This window comes from Cupressus sempervirens, chromosome 2 (assembly GCF_028749045.1).
Source record: "Cupressus sempervirens isolate cs-2001-9-10 chromosome 2, ASM2874904v1, whole genome shotgun sequence".
Taxonomy (NCBI): Eukaryota; Viridiplantae; Streptophyta; class Pinopsida; order Cupressales; family Cupressaceae; genus Cupressus; species Cupressus sempervirens.
In genome coordinates, this window is record NC_143119.1 from 460515993 (window position 1) to 460533243 (window position 17251).

At 36.6% G+C, this 17251-nt stretch overlaps 1 protein-coding gene and 1 long non-coding RNA gene across 2 annotated transcripts in view; both read left to right on the forward strand.

The window, feature by feature from the left end:
• Positions 1-13892, forward strand: part of LOC149573039 (double-stranded DNA-binding family protein) — a 59403-nt gene extending 45511 nt beyond the window's left edge. The window contains exons 5-7 of the mRNA XM_089814209.1: positions 7841-7932; positions 8156-8227; positions 13576-13892. Of these exons, the coding sequence (XP_089670335.1) occupies positions 7841-7932; positions 8156-8227; positions 13576-13614 (203 nt within the window). The 3' untranslated portion in view covers positions 13615-13892. The remainder of the gene's footprint in view (positions 1-7840; positions 7933-8155; positions 8228-13575) is intronic.
• On the forward strand, positions 12704-13075 carry LOC149573040 (uncharacterized). Its single transcript, XR_016360011.1, has 2 exons — positions 12704-12803; positions 12959-13075. It is a non-coding gene; the product is annotated as an uncharacterized LOC149573040 (long non-coding RNA).
• Positions 13893-17251: the final 3359 nt, after the last annotated feature.

Sequence of the window (17251 nt, forward strand, 5' to 3'; positions counted from 1 at the left end):
TAAAATTTATGTATGCAAAGAAATGCAAGAAATATACAAAAATAAACCATTCCATAGCATGATGCTTCACCATTGATAGTTCAACTTCAAATTCATTAATCAAATTCAGTTATTCAGAATCATAAGGATTCTCAAAAAAGCACACATTCTCATCATCATCAATTAAATACATGCTAAAATTGACATCTAAAAGGCGTTTTGGTTGCAGGTGCTTTCTAGATGGGCCTGGATGCTTCCTGGATTCTCCTAGGAAGCACATCTTGGACCTGTGGATTCTTGCTGTATGTGCTATAGCGCATCCACCAAGAACCCACATTCCCAGGATGTGCTTTTGGGGAGAATCCGTGCAACATCCTAACACACCCAAGCGTCCAGACGCATCAAAACCAGCATCCGGCCATTTCAGCAGGGAATTGGTAACTAAGGTGATGTGTTATATTTTCTTATTAACATGGCAATTGCATGATTTGTTTTTGGATTCGATTGTGTGTATAATTTTTAGCATCAACGTTTCAAATCACACTTTGCGATCCATCATCAGGATGAGAGAAATGCAAGAAACATTGATGGATCAGAGAGTGTGACCCGAAACGTTGATGCTAAAAATTATACACACAATCAAATCCAAAAACAAATCATGCTGTTAAAATAGATTGTGGAAACCTGATAAAATTCAACATGCCAATTGTTATTTATTAACTATTATGATAATAGATAATCGTCTATTATTAGTTAATGGTAATCTATTGTAAATATCTTGTGAGCTTTAGTTAGTTGTAGCTTTTTTCGCTATTCTCAGTTAGAATAGAATGTTTCTATTCTTTATGATCGTTTCCTAAGGGAACATCATTTTGGTCTTTTGTATATAATGACCTTTTGGTTTCTGTTAATAACAAGCAAGTATTTTACCAATTACTTCGTAATATGGTATCAGAGCCAATACTCCAAATTTTTTTGAAAATTTTATAATTTCTTTCACAATTATCTTCTCTAAATTTTCGAAATTATTTGAGTTTTTTCCTCTACAACCCACCTAGGGTTTTTGCCTTGAGAAATTACTTCTGAATGCCATTTAGGGTTTCATTTTTTTTGAGGAAATCATCTATGCACACTTGGATCTTGGCTAGGTCTAAAAATCTTGGTTTTTCTCCATATGATTTCTCTAAATCGCGACATTCCCGATAGCCTCCAAATTGCAATTTTTTGGATGTTCTCCGGCAACTCATACAAGTTCAAATCATTTTTTCCTTGGGCATTTCTCTGCACATCAAATTTTTCTGCAAATCGCAACATCCAAACCTTGGAAAAGCTCGCTTTTTGTTGTGCAACTCGCATTTTTCTTGAGGTCACAGGTTTGCCAAACATAGCATTTTTGAGGGTGAAACCATGGTTTGTTTTGCCATCATTTCATTGCCTCTACCATCTTAGAAAAAAATGCCCTTATTTTGAACAAAATCGGATAGTTCTTTTGCCTGCAACCATCATTTCTTTGCTATTTTTGACCTCGAGGGCTACAGACCTGTTTTTTTGCTTGAAACCCTAGTTTTTTGAGCTTGAAAAATTATTTTGATTTTAGATTCTTGGTGGGTTTTTTGGGAGCTCAACTGGGTTGTCGTCAGATTTTTCTGGGTGCCTCGATTTTCGAGCTAGCAGATCCAAAAAATGACAACATATTCCTTTTGGGTTTTTCAAGCTCTTCTGGGTCATTTTTCTGGGTCTTCCATTTTTTTGATTCGAAGAACGTGCCTTCACAAATTTTCACATTTTTTCATTGAAAAATGTGCCATGGCATCGCTGACAAACATTCTGCTTGAGCACAACTCCAAATTCAATGGTCGAAATTATGGAACTTGGAAGTAGCAGACAACAATTTTTGAATATCGGAACACGTATCAACTTGTTCTGGTTCTTACGAAGTGTCCAAATGCTCCTGGTCCTGATCAAGATACATGGCATTTGAATAATTGAGAGGCGGTGATGCTTCTCAAATTATCCGTGGTTGATAATCAGCTTTCTCAGATTCCATCCGGCAAGACAGCTGCTGAGCTCTGGACACATCTCAAAGGTCTTCATGAGACTTCCGACAAAAGTAGAGCTTTCCTTTTGAAGAACTCTTCGTTTTCTATTGTCATGCATGAGCGAAACTCGCTCTGGGCACCCCTGAATAGGATTTAGGAAATCTGTGATCAGTTGCTTGCCATCAGTCGTAGGATGGAGGAAGAGGATATTGTGGTTACCACTCTTCGGAGTTTACGAAAGTCCTATGAGCATTTTATCGAGACTCTCAACATCATGTCTTTTGGTGTTGATCTGAAGTTCATTGATCTCTGCACACTTCTGCTTTAGCAAGATCGGTGGAAACAACAATTCGGTAGCAGTTTCAACTCCACCTCCACAGAGCAAGCCTTTGCTGCTAAATTCTCTTAGAAGGATAAAGACAAGTTTCAACAGCCATCTTGGTAGAAGTCTTCTGCTCCAGCATCATATGGTTCCTGAAAGAAGAGCATTCAATGCAACTACTGCCACAAGTTTGGACACATGAAGGTTGAATGTCGGAAATGCTTAGCTGCACAATCTAAGCACTCAGGTTCACAACCCAAAGTGAGCAGTGTTGAGCACATTGAGTAGACAAAGTCTGCCTTTTACGCCTTCATGGCTAAAAGATCTGCAGATCATGTGAAGTCGTTTGCCTAGTACATTGATTCAGGTGCCTCTCGTCATTTCACTCACCGTAGAGACTGGTTTACTATCTACCGGCCTTATTCCGATTCTGTTATTTTTGGTGGTGGAGAAGAGTACACGGTTGTCAGCAAAGGCAACATTTAGATTCAGTCTGTTGGGAGGAATCTCATATTCCTCAACGTGTACTAAATTCTAGGAATGAAACTAAATCTACTCTCAATGAGTCAATTGCTTCGACATTCTCTACACTTGGATGTCACCTTCAGTTCACATCAGTGCACCATCACTGATCAGGCGACTAAGTCTACTGTTGCAATGGGTCTTGAGGATCATGGTCTTTTCAGACTTGCTAATTTTGGTGATTCTCGGGACTTAGCTATGGTTGCTCGACAATTTTCTACTAGCACACTTATATGGGCACTTAAGTGTGCATTATCTCGCACAGCTTGCTCGGGATGAGCTTGTTCTTGGATTGCCAGAGATTCAAACTTAACATCTTGGAGTTTGTGATGCATGCCATGCATGCACACCTTTCATCGGTGGTGATTCATGGCGCGCTTCTCACGGACTTCAGCTTGTTCATGTCGATATTTGTGGTCCTATGGCCACTCTTATTCTTGGGTCTATGTATTTTCTGTTGTTTGTTGATGATTTCAGTAGAAAAATGTGAGTGTATTTCCTTAAAAAGAAGTTAGATGCATTTCCTGTATTTCAGAAGTTTAAACCTTTAGTTGAAAAAGAGTCTGGGAAATCTATTATTACTCTTAGATCAGACAATGGGGGAGAATTTTGTTCTAATGCTTTCTCTAGCTTTTTGGATACTCATGGCATCAAATGCCAGTTAACAACACCCCACACTCGACAACAGAACATTGTAGTTGAATGCCGGAATAGAAAAATCATTGAGATGGCTTGATCCATGCTTGAACACAGACATGTTTCGAAGAAGTTTTGGGCAGGAGTAGTTAACATTGCAATTTATCTGTTGAATTGGCCACCCAAAGTGGCGGTCAAAAGTAAAACTCCCGAAGAGGCCTGGTCAAGTCGCAAGCCTAAAGTCAGTCACCTGAAGGTTTTTGGCTCCCTTGCTTTTGTTTGGATCCTTGATGTGTCACGCACCAAGTTGGATGCCACGAGTTAGAAACTCATGCTTGCTGGATAAAGTAGTCTTCACAAAGCTTACCGCTTGATCGATGTTGAGACATCTCGTCTCATCTACTGTCGTGATGTAGTCTTTGATGAGTTGTGAGGACCATTCATGCCTGTTTCTTCTGTTCTTGATCCAACAGACCAACCTATGAAGGCTCATGATTTAGGAGTTCGACTTCCATTAGGTCCACTTGATGGGAGGGCTCCAGTAGCTCCAGTAGCTCCAATTAAACCAGTGATCCTTGTACAAACACCTTCGGTTTCTCCTGTAGGATCACCTTGATTTGTAGCTGCTTCACCTGAGTTTGATCCCAATTCTTCTGATGAGGAACCTGATCACCAAGCATCTCCTGATACTAATGTTGTTCGTTCTCCGCTCTGGCCTAAGTGGTGGGCTAAGACACTTGGTGATCTTTGTGATGATGAGCTTATTGATGGGAGAATTGCTCTAAAAAATAGCAAACCTATAGAGTCTATTAACTTTTCTTTTATGGCCAACATTCACAATATGTTTGAACCTCAAACATATTTCGAGGTTAAAGGAATTCTAGAGTGGGAACATGCCATGACCTCTGAACACTAGAGCTTGTTGAAGAACAATACTTGGGTCCTTTTTGATCTTCCACTAGTGAAGAAACCCATTGGTTGCAAATGGGTTTACAATATCAAACACAAGTCGGATGGTACTGTTGATAAGTACAAAGCTCGTTTAGTTGCGAAGGGCTTTTCTCAACGTCAAGGCATTGATAATGAGGAGACCTTTACTCCTATTGCAAAGATGAGCACCATCAAATTAGTCCTAGCCATGGAAATATAGTTTGGCTGGAAGGTCCATCAGATGGATGTCAAGAGTGCTTTCCTGAATGTTGATCTCCATGAAGAGGTCTACATGACGTAGCCTCCTGGTTTCAAGGTTGTTGGTAAAGACTATCAGGTTCTCAGATTGGTAAAATCTCTTTAAGGCTTGAAGCAGCCCATTGGGCATGGTGCATAAAAATTGATAAGTACTTCAGTGATCAAGGCTTTAAGAGGAGTTCTTCAGATTCAAATCAGTACATCAAGACTATTGACAGTGACATCATCCTTCTGGTTATTTATGTGGATGATTTGATCATCATTGACAGTTCGACAACTTTGATTCAAGGAATCAAACAAAATCTATGCTAGTCTTTTGATATGATTGATCTTGGTCTCATGCATTATTGCCTAGGTGTTGAGGTTTGGCAATAGTCTTCTGGTTATTCATCTCTTAGTCCAAATATGCTAGGGCTCTGTTGGATAAATTTCGTATGTAGGATTGCATGCCTACATCTACACCTATGGAGAAAGGTCTCAAGTTATTTGCAAAGTATGGTTCTCTTTCAGTTGATGATACTACATACATGCAACTAGTAGGCAACCTCATCTACCTCTCTGCTACTAGGCTTGATATCAGCGTCGCAGTCAGCTATATCTCACGATTTATGATAGCTCCTAAGGCTGATCATTGGATGGTAGCAAAGAATGTGCTTCGTTATGTGAAGGGCACTTCTGATTATGGACTTCTGTACTCTCGAAGTTCTAATCCTAAACTCAATGGGTTCACAGATTCAGATTGGGCAGGCTCTTTTGATGATTAAAAGTCAAGTTCTGGATACGTGTTCAGTTTAGGATCCGGTGCAATCACATGGACCAGTAAGAAGCAACAGGTAGTTTCTCTCTCCTCTACAAAGGCCCAATACAGAGGGACTGTCAAGGAAAGATGTGAAGCTATTTGGCTTCATTGGATGCTTGGGGATATGCAGATGTCACTAGCAGGACCGACTACTCTATTTGTTGATATCGAAGGTGTTATCAAGTTAGCCTGAAATCCAATCTTCCATGAATGAACCAAGCATGTGGATGTTCACTGTCACTACATACACTAGCTGGTTGAAGGCGAGACGATAAACTTGTAGTATGTTCCTACCATAGATTAGACTGCAGACATTCTCACCAAGCCTCTTGATCTTGATAAGTATGTCAAATTCAGAGGACAACCTGGTGTTCTAGATATATTAACCATTAAGGGAGGGTATTATGATAATAGATAATCATCTATTATTAGTTAATGGTAATCTATTGTAATATCTAATTAGCTTTAGTTAGCTGTAGCTTTTTTTCACTTTCTCAGCTAGAATAGAATGTGCCTATTCTTTATGATCGTTTCTTAAGGAAACATTGTTTTATTCTTTTGTATATAAATGACCTTCGGTCTCTGTTAATAACAAGCAAGTATTTTACCAATTAGTTCGTAATATTAACGTGGCAAGTGTTATAGTTCTCCGTTTGGATTCCGGTTTGAGATTCGGGTTCGACATTCGCTCTACTATTTTTTTTTGGTTGGATTCAGGTTCGTCCATACAAGGATTTAAAAAAAAACATATCCTATGCTGGCAAACTGCATTCTGAGCATAATTTACATATTCTTTTTATTCTCTCTGCTTTAGTAATCTATAGAATGCAAATTACAAACACCAAACTACTGACATAACATGACTTGATTTATGATGCTAAGAGTTGCGATTATAGAGATAGGGAAGAAAGCTAGAACTCAGTGATCTGTCAAAAGGTTGGGGTAAGAATCCAATAATAGGCATAGTTAATTATGATGTATGTATTTTGAAAGCATTAATCATATGCATTGCAACTGTGGTAGTTCTCCTCTATACAAGGACTTGCAGAAGTTACTATTTTAATTATAACATTTAATGCCAGATAGTAACTTGTGAAATACAAGCCTTGTCCATCATCAGGAGGGTGGGTGCTGCTATGTGGTTGTCAGAAGAAAGGTTCTTGTTTGTGATTGTGGCCTCAGTCAGTCTCTGATTATATATGTTTGAGTTAGCAATGGTCTTGTTGATGCATAAATACTTGTTGAAGTGGTCTTGTTAATTGGGAATAACTTGTCATACAGAGAACTTGTCAAGGTTTCTGCGATTACCTGGCCATCCAGATTACTAAGTACATGAAATATTTGGAGTCAAGACAATACATGCTTTCAAGAGATATCATGAAATAGAAAAACCGGCTGCCTGCTATTCTGCAAATGACCTGCAAAAAAGTTGTATTCGACCCGCCTTTCAACGAAACTTTCTATTCTGCAAAAGACACAGCATCTTCATTCCTTTGTGGCTCGAAAAATATTTTGGGTTGTATTCTTGTGTGGTAATTTACAAACTATAAAAATCACTGTTAAAGCTTTATAAAAAATTTAAAAACTTAAAAAGTCAAAATGACTTGATGATTGGGAAAATACGCTAGGAAATTGCTGCAGGAATTTTAAAATTTTAAAAACTTAAAAAGTCAAAATGACGACTGAATGTTGGGTTCAACATACGAATGTGGTAATGTAGTTATTTATTTAACGTGTTAGTTTTCTGCCTGATTTTCCCTAGTCCCTTTGTTTGGGAAACATCTTTTATTAATTGTCCCCTTTAATAGACAACTAATTTTACTTATTTTTAATTTTGAGTTGGCCCTCCTTCCATTCATTCTATCACTCATGCTCTATCATTTGGTGCTGCAATTTATGTTTATAAAGCCCTCAATAAGATACCAGGACAATTTTTATTTGTGTTATAAAAAGATGCCCATATCTTGATTGTAGATTCTATGGAATTGACTTGATCTTTATTAATCATTGAGTAAAGGTTTTTTTGGCATATTGATTAAATTGGTTAGAGCTTTGCAATTGGTTCTCAACCATCTTACTTGTTCTTTGAGCATATTCCAGCATGGACAGTTTTGTGTGCGAATAATTTGCTATATTATTGAATGGCATGACTGACGTTGCTTGACCATTTCACATCTCTTGTTTTATTAGTTACAAAACAGTTCTAAGTTATTCATTGTTCTGCTGTGTCTTTAAGTGGTCCTTTCATTAGTATCATAGACAATTATATCCTGTCAGTTTATGATTAGTACGGTCTTTGATTTCCATTGATATGGAATATTTACTATCCTGGCTTACCCCTGTGCATATATTTAGTTGCCAGGATTGCTTTAGTTAAACCTGAGAAATCCAGAGGAGTTGAAGATTTCTTGTTGTCTCATTTCCGAATGGGTCAGATCACTGAAAAGGTAAACATATGAATGACTTTGTGAAACTTTCATTATTTAAAGAGCCCTTTATATTAGACCATCAGAACTTCATGCAGCTATTGTCATTTCAAGGGCGATATGAAAGTTTTTGGGTTGTTATATCTGGCTTTGATTATTTTTTTGTTTTGCGTGGTTTCTGGTAAGTTTGTTATTGGTTTTATACCATGTTTGAATGTTAGTTTGTGATGTTTTTCATCCACAGGTGTCTGAAGAGAGGCTCATATCTTTGCTTGAGCAAATCAATGAACAAACTAAAAAGCAAACTAAAGTCACTGTGAGTTTTAGACATTTTTGTTACCTGATAAATTCAGATGTCTCTCTATTTTCGACCTTATATTTATTTTAGGCATTTCATTCACATATTATGTGGCCTGGTGCTACGAGAACTTACTTGCCACCATTGGAGGTATCCATGGCAGAGGTGTATTTCTTATGTTCCCAAATTGGAGTTGACATGTTTTTTGAACTTTGTTAACCATTAAATTTAATGAGAAATAATGAACAAATAAATCAGCTAGTGAATAAGGAGATTAAGATGCACATTATGGCTAGCTAACTATCTGACAAGCAATCATAACTTAGTCTGGTAGGAAACTCAAAAGGGTGCCGGTAAACTGCCCAGCTCAACCAAGCTTGAGAGCATTTAGCATTCATATCATGGAAACTTGTCCTTTTCCCACAAGGAGCAGGAACATCCAACTATGACCAATTTTATCTCTTGGGCTAATCAACATGCCTCTTGGCGCAAGCAGGAGTCTACAACTATGATCAATTCCATCCCTTGAGTGGTGTACTTAGTTTGGGAGAGCCGGTAAACCACATGTAAGTTGGATCTGATTGTTTTGATCTCTGTCATGAACTGCTGGGTTTACTCTTTATATCTTTCCTTGGGTGGTGGAAGATAATTATCTCTCCCTATGGACACAACCATTATAGGTAGAGGTTTCTCGTCGCTTCTCTGGTGATGCCCCTTGAGACCTATGAATTAATATATGTTCGGTTAATACTTGGTAATATCCCTTGCATATGACCACCTGTATAATGTGATTTTTGCAAGGTGTGACGCTTACTGAAATTGTGAAGTCTTCTATTCATAAGATGATTTCATATTATAGGATTGTTGTTTGTAGGATCAGGAACATGACAGTATTGTCCAAGTTGGATGTGTTTCTGATCTCAATGTTGGGATCTAAAATTGATATCTGCATATGCATATGTATCTAAAATCTGTATATATGTGGTCAGGGCCCACTCCCATTATATTATAATATATAGGATATAACATCCAGGAATACAATGCAGAGCTCTGTTTAATTCTGAGTATGACACCATTCCCACTAATGGTTAATACCTAGGAAGACGTGTGTGTAAATTTGCTTCTTTGGGGATTCCTTTTTTGGGGTTTCAATTGTGAAATTGGGAAGTTGATCTGCTATTGAGTTGGCCTCCTTTTAGCAATGATTGCTTGAATAAAGAACCAATGATTTCATTAAGATCCAAGCTTGGTTTAGTAAGTCATCAACTCTTCCCCTTCGTGCTTTCATTCCCTTTATTGCATTAATAAAGGTTGTGGGGTTTCCCTCCATTATTAGATGTGACATCCCACACTAAACTGCCCATCATAGACCAATGACTTATAGCTTGTGACTCTGCTTTGTTGTTTCTGTCCCATATATCTGCCTTGATAATCATGCCAGCAAAATTATTGATAATCATGCTAGCTTTGAAAAATCATCGGAAAGGACCCACTCTTTATTTTCAAATATGACTTCGTATTTCCATGCCTCAACGTATGTTGTATGATACTTTTCTTAATATCAATTTATCATAAATGTCCTTCTCAGTTGAAGGTGACCATAATGATAATAACATCCATATTTCTAGAGATAAAGATCTCTATCGTAGCTACAATCTCCAACATATTGTTGGGGGAGCAGATGAAGGCAGCTCTTGATCTTCAGCCATACTTCCAGCCTTCTCCTTCTTTGTTTAGAGATTCAGCTTTTGTCCTTTTCGTATCTTTTGTGCTGAGCAATGTGTCTTGGTCTACTTTTTGGCTGAAATATACCTATCCATAGCTTCTTTGCTGCCTCTGACTATCACTTGTTCCTCTTGCACTTACCTTTGTTCTGTGACATTAGTTTCCAACTTTGAAAAATTATAAATGAGCCCGTCGATAGTGAACAATTTATCATCAACGTATCATTAAGTTGGAGCCAAAAATACAATCGCACATAAACTCGTACATGCTGATAATGAGAATTATTATGGTGACAGAGCCCCTATTTTTTCTATTGGGATTTTTCATCTATGAGTCATGTGTAAAGGATTTTCAGCTTTTCCCCTCTTTTTTGAATAACATGTTGAATGATTGTGGTTCAATGCTAAATTGGGGTTGGGCTTTTTAGCCAAATATGTTACCAGTGTTCTCATATATCTTACCAAGGGGCTAGGGGAGGAAAAGTCCCCATACCACTGCTGGTAAAAGCAGGGGATATAGCAGAGACAATATACCTTATTTAGTACAAAACAAATCTTTAACTTGCATTTCTTCTCCATCTTCCCTTGTTCATCTTGGATTTCTCGCCTAGTTCACACTCATGTCGTGATCATAATCTGCCATTGCCCCAACAACTCAAGTATCATCTCAAATGAAAGTGAGTATAGATGCAAATTGGTCTTGATTTGAGTAATCCTTTCTTTGAAAAAGGTTGAAACACTGGTCAGAGAGGTTTCATTGCTGATAAATGTGTCTTTTAGTTCACTTTTCATTTGCATTCAAACAACAGGAGATCTAGTACAGATGACTCTAGGAAACCTCTGCTAAGATCCTTGCTACACTTCTCATATGCACTGCATCCATAACTACCTATACAACATTAGTGAAGCCATCATTTTTATATCATTTTTCAAGGTCTAAAATTGAATTCAACACCTCTGCTTCACACATTGATTAATATCTCTAAGAAAATAAGGGTGTGCAGTGCCTAATGCCAATCTACCTATCCGGGGGAATAGAGTAGAGTGATCATTAACAATATCATTTTCTCAATTGTCAGAAAGTTATTTTGAATAGCTTCTGTGAAGAATGGAGGTACTAAATTTAGTTATCTCAGGAGGTAGATAAACCTTCTGGATGTCCTATCACCATTCTTGAAATATTCTGGATGGCCCTTGCAGGGCAAAGGATATGTCTCTGTGGCACAGTGATAACCCTTTGACCTATGTTGTTTCCATTGGATCCATCATCAGAAATTTAACTTTAAAATAGCTTCTATGAAGAAGGGAGGTACGGAATTTGGTTTTGCCAGGAGCACATAAATTTGTTGGATGTCTCGTGACTATTCTGGAAACATCTAGATGGCCCCTGGAGGGTAAGGGACATGTCCCTGTTGCATACTGATAACTGTGTGACCTATCTTGTTACCACAAATCTATCGCAAGAGAAAATTGACTAGTAAACAACTACAGAGCATGCATAGAGTCTCTTCTTATAACAATTTTCTAACCATTTTTGTCAACTGAAAAATCATTATGTTGGATATGAGCACTTTACAGTTGCTGATCTTTCTTGGATTTGGTCCATGTATACTTCTCTGGTGTATAGACATTCCCCGTTGGTGCTTACGTTAGTCATATTTATTTTTACTTGTTAGCCTGCCATATTTTTTATGTACCCTAGAAAGAAATGATTAGCATAAATCTGAGGAAAACTTCGTAAATATTGAAATCACAACTTCTTATGGAATATATATTAATAAGGTTTAAACCAGAAGTAATAAAATGTTGAGTTCTTGTGCACATGATGTTCAATGAACATGCTTTGCCATCCATTGCTGGGATGGCAAGGGGGTGACCATGTGATTTTTAATCCTTAGGAAGCATGTGACCTAGGTATGATGTCTTTAGACTACGTGTTTTAATATTTGCTTTCCCTTTCTGATATTTTGTTGAAAGTAAAGGGTGTTTACGAGTAAATCTTAAATTGAGATTGGTGGTCAGTGCCTTTTTACACCACAAAGACATCTCTCTAAACTATGAAGTAAGTATGTCATATATGGAGTTGGAAGCGCAGTTGTCTGCAAGCGATTATGTTCTCAGACTCTCATTTTGTGTTCTAACATAAATGTGTTCCCCTTGATGAAAGCATTGACCAACTCAACATGCTTTTTTCACACTGTTGTGCTCAACAGTTTACTGGTCTGATATCCGAAGTTTAGATTCTGCTCTCTAGACAATATTATTACTTCCTCAAAAACATGATGGTTATTATAGTACTTTTGAGCTAATGCAACAAGTCCCCTAAGTTACCAGATTCACCCCTGTAAGGCCCAAGGTCGGGCTTGGTTTGCAGCAAATTTTGCCGCAGGTTGCTATATTTGTTGCAAAGTCTGTCAGCAGAAGTTGGACAAAATTTCAAGAGAATATGAAACCCAGCAGCAAAACCTGGGCCAGCTCAGGGCAACAATTGATTTTTATTTGACTTTTAAAGTTTTTTGGTCTAATTTAGGTTATTCGATGCTCCAACCCCTAAATAGACCAGTAGAAATGTCAAAAAAGATGTTTTATATGTCATTAGGACTAAAATGTTAATATATATGGTGGTGTATTTTGCTATGTTGCTTTACTATTAGCACAGTGGTGTATGAACTTATATGCTTATATATATGTAAACAAGTATTTTTGTGTGGACGAACCCAAAACGAATTCAAACCCACCCACAAAATTTTTTTGAACATGAATTTGAACAGGCAACTTAGCAAGTCCCTAAGTTTGTCTTTCCTACAAGAAGCCTCTGACATGCTACACTTTCCACTCTCTCTCTCAAAAGAGGTACAAGAAAAATCATGGTAAGGTAAAAATTTAAAGTTTTTGTGGTGCATGTTTTGATTTAGTGTTTACAAAAGGTTAATTTCTATTTAGTTTTAAGAAGTGATCCCAAATAATTTACTGAACTACAACCAAATGTAAATTTATGATTCATTTTACTTGCTATAAGTTGCAGGGACGACATATATGATATTACTATAAGACACTTGTGTGCTGAGCATGCCCACTACCTTGACTGTCATCATCATGTAAACCTGTAATGATTTTTAAATAGCTCCAGGCAAATACCAAAGAGACACGAAGGTGAAATGACTGAGAAAGTCCCGATCTTGTTGGTATGATAAACATATTACTAGTTTTCTTCCAGTTCCATTTAAAACTTTGTAAAAGTTGAAGGATTATCTTTCTACTCACCAAATGTATCCAGGGCCAAGGAAACAGGCACCGAGCCTCCCAAAAAAGGTTTCCAAAATTCGAAGTCCTTAAATCTAAATGCCACAAACAAGAATAGTTTCTAGCTTCATTTTCACATTTTAAGATTATACTCGTATGAGAAGAAAGAGGAACGGTTAATTGCAGTTGATTTATGCTGGGGAATGTAAGACATAAGCAGAGCAAAGCAATTAAAATAATGAAATAACGTCTTTCCTTGCTTCTTACCTTAACAAAATTTTGTTCCACAAGAAGCCAGAGCATGTAGCGTAGGTAACATTGTGTAAATTATTTTCTACAGGTGTTCTAAGAAATAAGGTATTTTATTGACTAATTGTTTGTTTATTGTGCTCATGTCAGATCCAGAGGCGACGGAGTGTACTTGATGATGATGATTAGGGATGTAATACACATATTTCATGTTATAACATTTGCCTATATCTGCTATGAACTTTGTGAAAACTGGGTATAAACCTAGTGAAGATTTTTTTTGCCTCGGAAATGATTTATGGTTGAGTTTAATGGGCATTCTTATTAGTATTCCGTGTTATTAATACTCAAGCATACTTTCCCATGAGAAATTGAAGTTGGCCTTGATTTTTCTAGAATTACTATGAAAATGACAATTTCAAAGTTCTTATTATAATTGAGATGACCTGCCTTCTGTTTCTTTATAACATCTGAGGGCTAAATCTAAAGTTGTTGCGGTAATTAAAATTGACAAATGGTAAGTGCCAGTGGAAATACGTGTTAGATGTCGGATCATTTTTTTTCTTCTTAATTTGGTGTCGTTTTTCCTTTTCATATACGTGGGAAGTATTTATTCAAAGAATATTTCAGCTGAAGAAAAATCTAACGTGGCTTTCGATTTCTGCTTTTCATGAGAATGTGACCATATTTGTTTCCTTCATGGTTTGTGTTCAAATGCATTTGTTTCCAATAGAAGTGACAGCTTATCGCATTATTGTAATGTGGTGAAAATTGTTGAGCAAAATAATCAAATATGGAATGTCAAGATGTTTGATTACATTTGATTCAAGTTGAAACTAGCATATTGCTAAATCAATTTGACATATGCTACAAAGTTTTATTTAAAGAATTTCAATATAAATAGGAGACCTTTGCTTCACCTAGGTCTCTCTGGTCCCTTTGAGCATCCACCAATTAACCCGTGCTTCAAATACAATCCTATGGAATCATGAAGCTCCAAGAAAATGATTAATACTCAAAATAAAAGAGAACCAACAAGACTATTGTCAAAGCTGCAAAAGAAGATCTAGAACATTTATCATGACATCATGGTCTAATATCATCTCCTCAAAAGTAGACTGATGCAAAGAACATATTACAAATCGACAGCTCACCAAGTCTTAAAAAGAGTCCTCTATGACATGCAACACCATCTCCAAATCATAAAACAATCATTGTAAAATAATGAATCCATTCATCATTGCTAGAAATCTTATTGAACTATGAATCTCACTTAACATATATCATGACATCATGGTCTAATATCATCTCCTCAAAAGAAGGCTGTGATGCAAAGAACATATCACAAATCGACAGGTCACCAAAGTCTTAAAAAGAGTCCTCTATGACATGTGACACCATCTCCAAATCACAAAACAATCATTATAAAATGATGAATCCATTCACCATTGCTAGAAATCTCACCGAACTAGGAAATCTCACAAAACTATGCAATGTAGCTGCTTAGGCATTGTGAAAACCATCTAATTGAAGATCGATCGTTGCCTTGACACTACTAAGAAATCAACACCAAGAGCTCTTGAAGGGAAGAGTCAAACCATGATCTCCAAACAAAGAAGACTACTTGTACAACTTCTTTCAATTCAACTAGAGATGTCAAATTCTTGTCGCAATATAAAGACTAAATAAAAGAGCTTCACACATGACAACTCTTGTATAACACACTCCATCTTTTGATCAAAGGTTGTCCATGGCTTACTATACACTACAACCACAACATCATATAAACAAAATCGTGAAACAAAGAAGACATTGTTGGAAGTGATATCAAGTTATACATGACATCATTAAAAATGTCATTACCAAAATTCCTCATAAAATTAATAAAGTGTAATATCCTACTTGAATATTCTTTTCAATTTTTCCTCATTAAATTTTTAGAATCATAAACCATAATTCATGCAATAATGTTCAACAAATATCATTAAATAACCAATATTAACCAATTAATAATCAACAAATACTCCAGAAATCGTTATTGTATTATAAACCAACAATACAATAAATATCCAATCGTAAAAACATTGATAACAGTCAGATTGGATAACTAGAAAAGAATTTGAAAAACAATTGTGAACTTCGTCACGAATTCACCACAGTAGATGAATTGGGGCTGTGTCCAATCCACTCAAAAGAACTTGAGGGTTTGCATCCTCAAATTCTTGAGAGAAGCTAAAGCTTCCTAGTTTCTTTAAGAGAAATCTCAAACTAAAACAATATCCAAGCATGACCAAAATGAGTCTCCCTTCTTTTAATGCATCAAGTTTTGACTTTCTAGTTTCTACTTTTGTCTTTCGTCATCTTCTTCTTTTGCCACCTTATAACCCCCTTTATAATATTAAATTGACCCATTTATAAATTTGTCTTAAACTCTCATAAGCCAAACATAATATTTTATGAATTTAACTTCAAAATTCCTAATGTCCAAAAAATGAGACATTACTGTCCTCCCTCCTCGAGATTGTTTGCCCTCAAGAAATCATGAGTCAATAAGCCAATATTGGGGTCCCATATCTATCTGCTAGCATTATTGTGGGCCATAATGGCAACTCTAAAGTCATGACTTGCTAGGTTGTGGTACCAAAAGTGAGAATGCAATCCAGCTATCACTATGATCCTTGGATCCCAACTCAATCTCTAAATCTTTGTTGTGACTATAGGCTGTGCGACTTTGATCATAAAGCTTTAACTGTGTAGCATCACGACATAATCCACAATGCAAAACATACATCATGTCAACATTTGTATCCCAAACCAACCTATCAACTCAATCTTGATAGTAGAAATAGGTGTTTATCAACCTGTCATCATCCCAAATTAGCCAATTGAAAGAGCAAATCACCCCACCAAACCCAAAAACATCTCCAATAGGTAGGAAGTTCAAGTCATAAGACCCCCACACATTGCTACTAAATTTGAAATAAAAATGGTACCCGTGTTGTCATCTTGCCTTTTTATCGGAAGGAAAACCATGTCATGAGTTATGTGCCTCGAGGAAATCATTCTACAACTCACTACCTTCCAAAAGTTAAGCAAAATTTGAAAATATAACAAAAAACCAAGCATAGCAACCATTGATAGCTAGAGTATGCATAAAGATCAAATCACTAGCTAGCCAATAAATAGTTGCCATCTCATGAAGTCTTAGTGATATGTCTTTTGATATTCGATAGAAACTATCAACATCACCATTTGTACCAACACTCAAATCAACATCTCCATCAATGAAATGATCAACATGAAGTGAGATCTCTGAATTATTTTCGTCTGGTTCATAACTATCTACATGACATTGTGAAGATATACCACTGCTGCCACAAAAGTCTAAATCCTCATGGTTTAGTTTTTGCTAGTCCTTAATTAATGCTATCTTCCTTTTAATTGACAGGCACCATTTTGTCTTACGAATATGTATTCCTTTAACAAATTGAAGACCCTCACATAGTGACTCGTCAAACATTTAGCGGCACAAATATTGTTTCAAGTATTTATTAAACTCCCCATGCTGTAATGTTTTGATTATTTTGCATATGCGATATTATTCCCATTTGAGATGTATTGAGTTCTATATAATTTAGTGTTGGACAAATACTCCAATTCTTTGCCATCGTCTATTCATCATAGATTCATTCCAGACACCTGCTTCCATATTCTTCATCATCTTTTGTTCATGAATCTTTTGCTTGTACTGAATTAGGTATGTCGTTGATGCATATATTTTATTGGGGCTTCTTGTTGAAAATCAGAAGTAATAATCTGTGAGAAG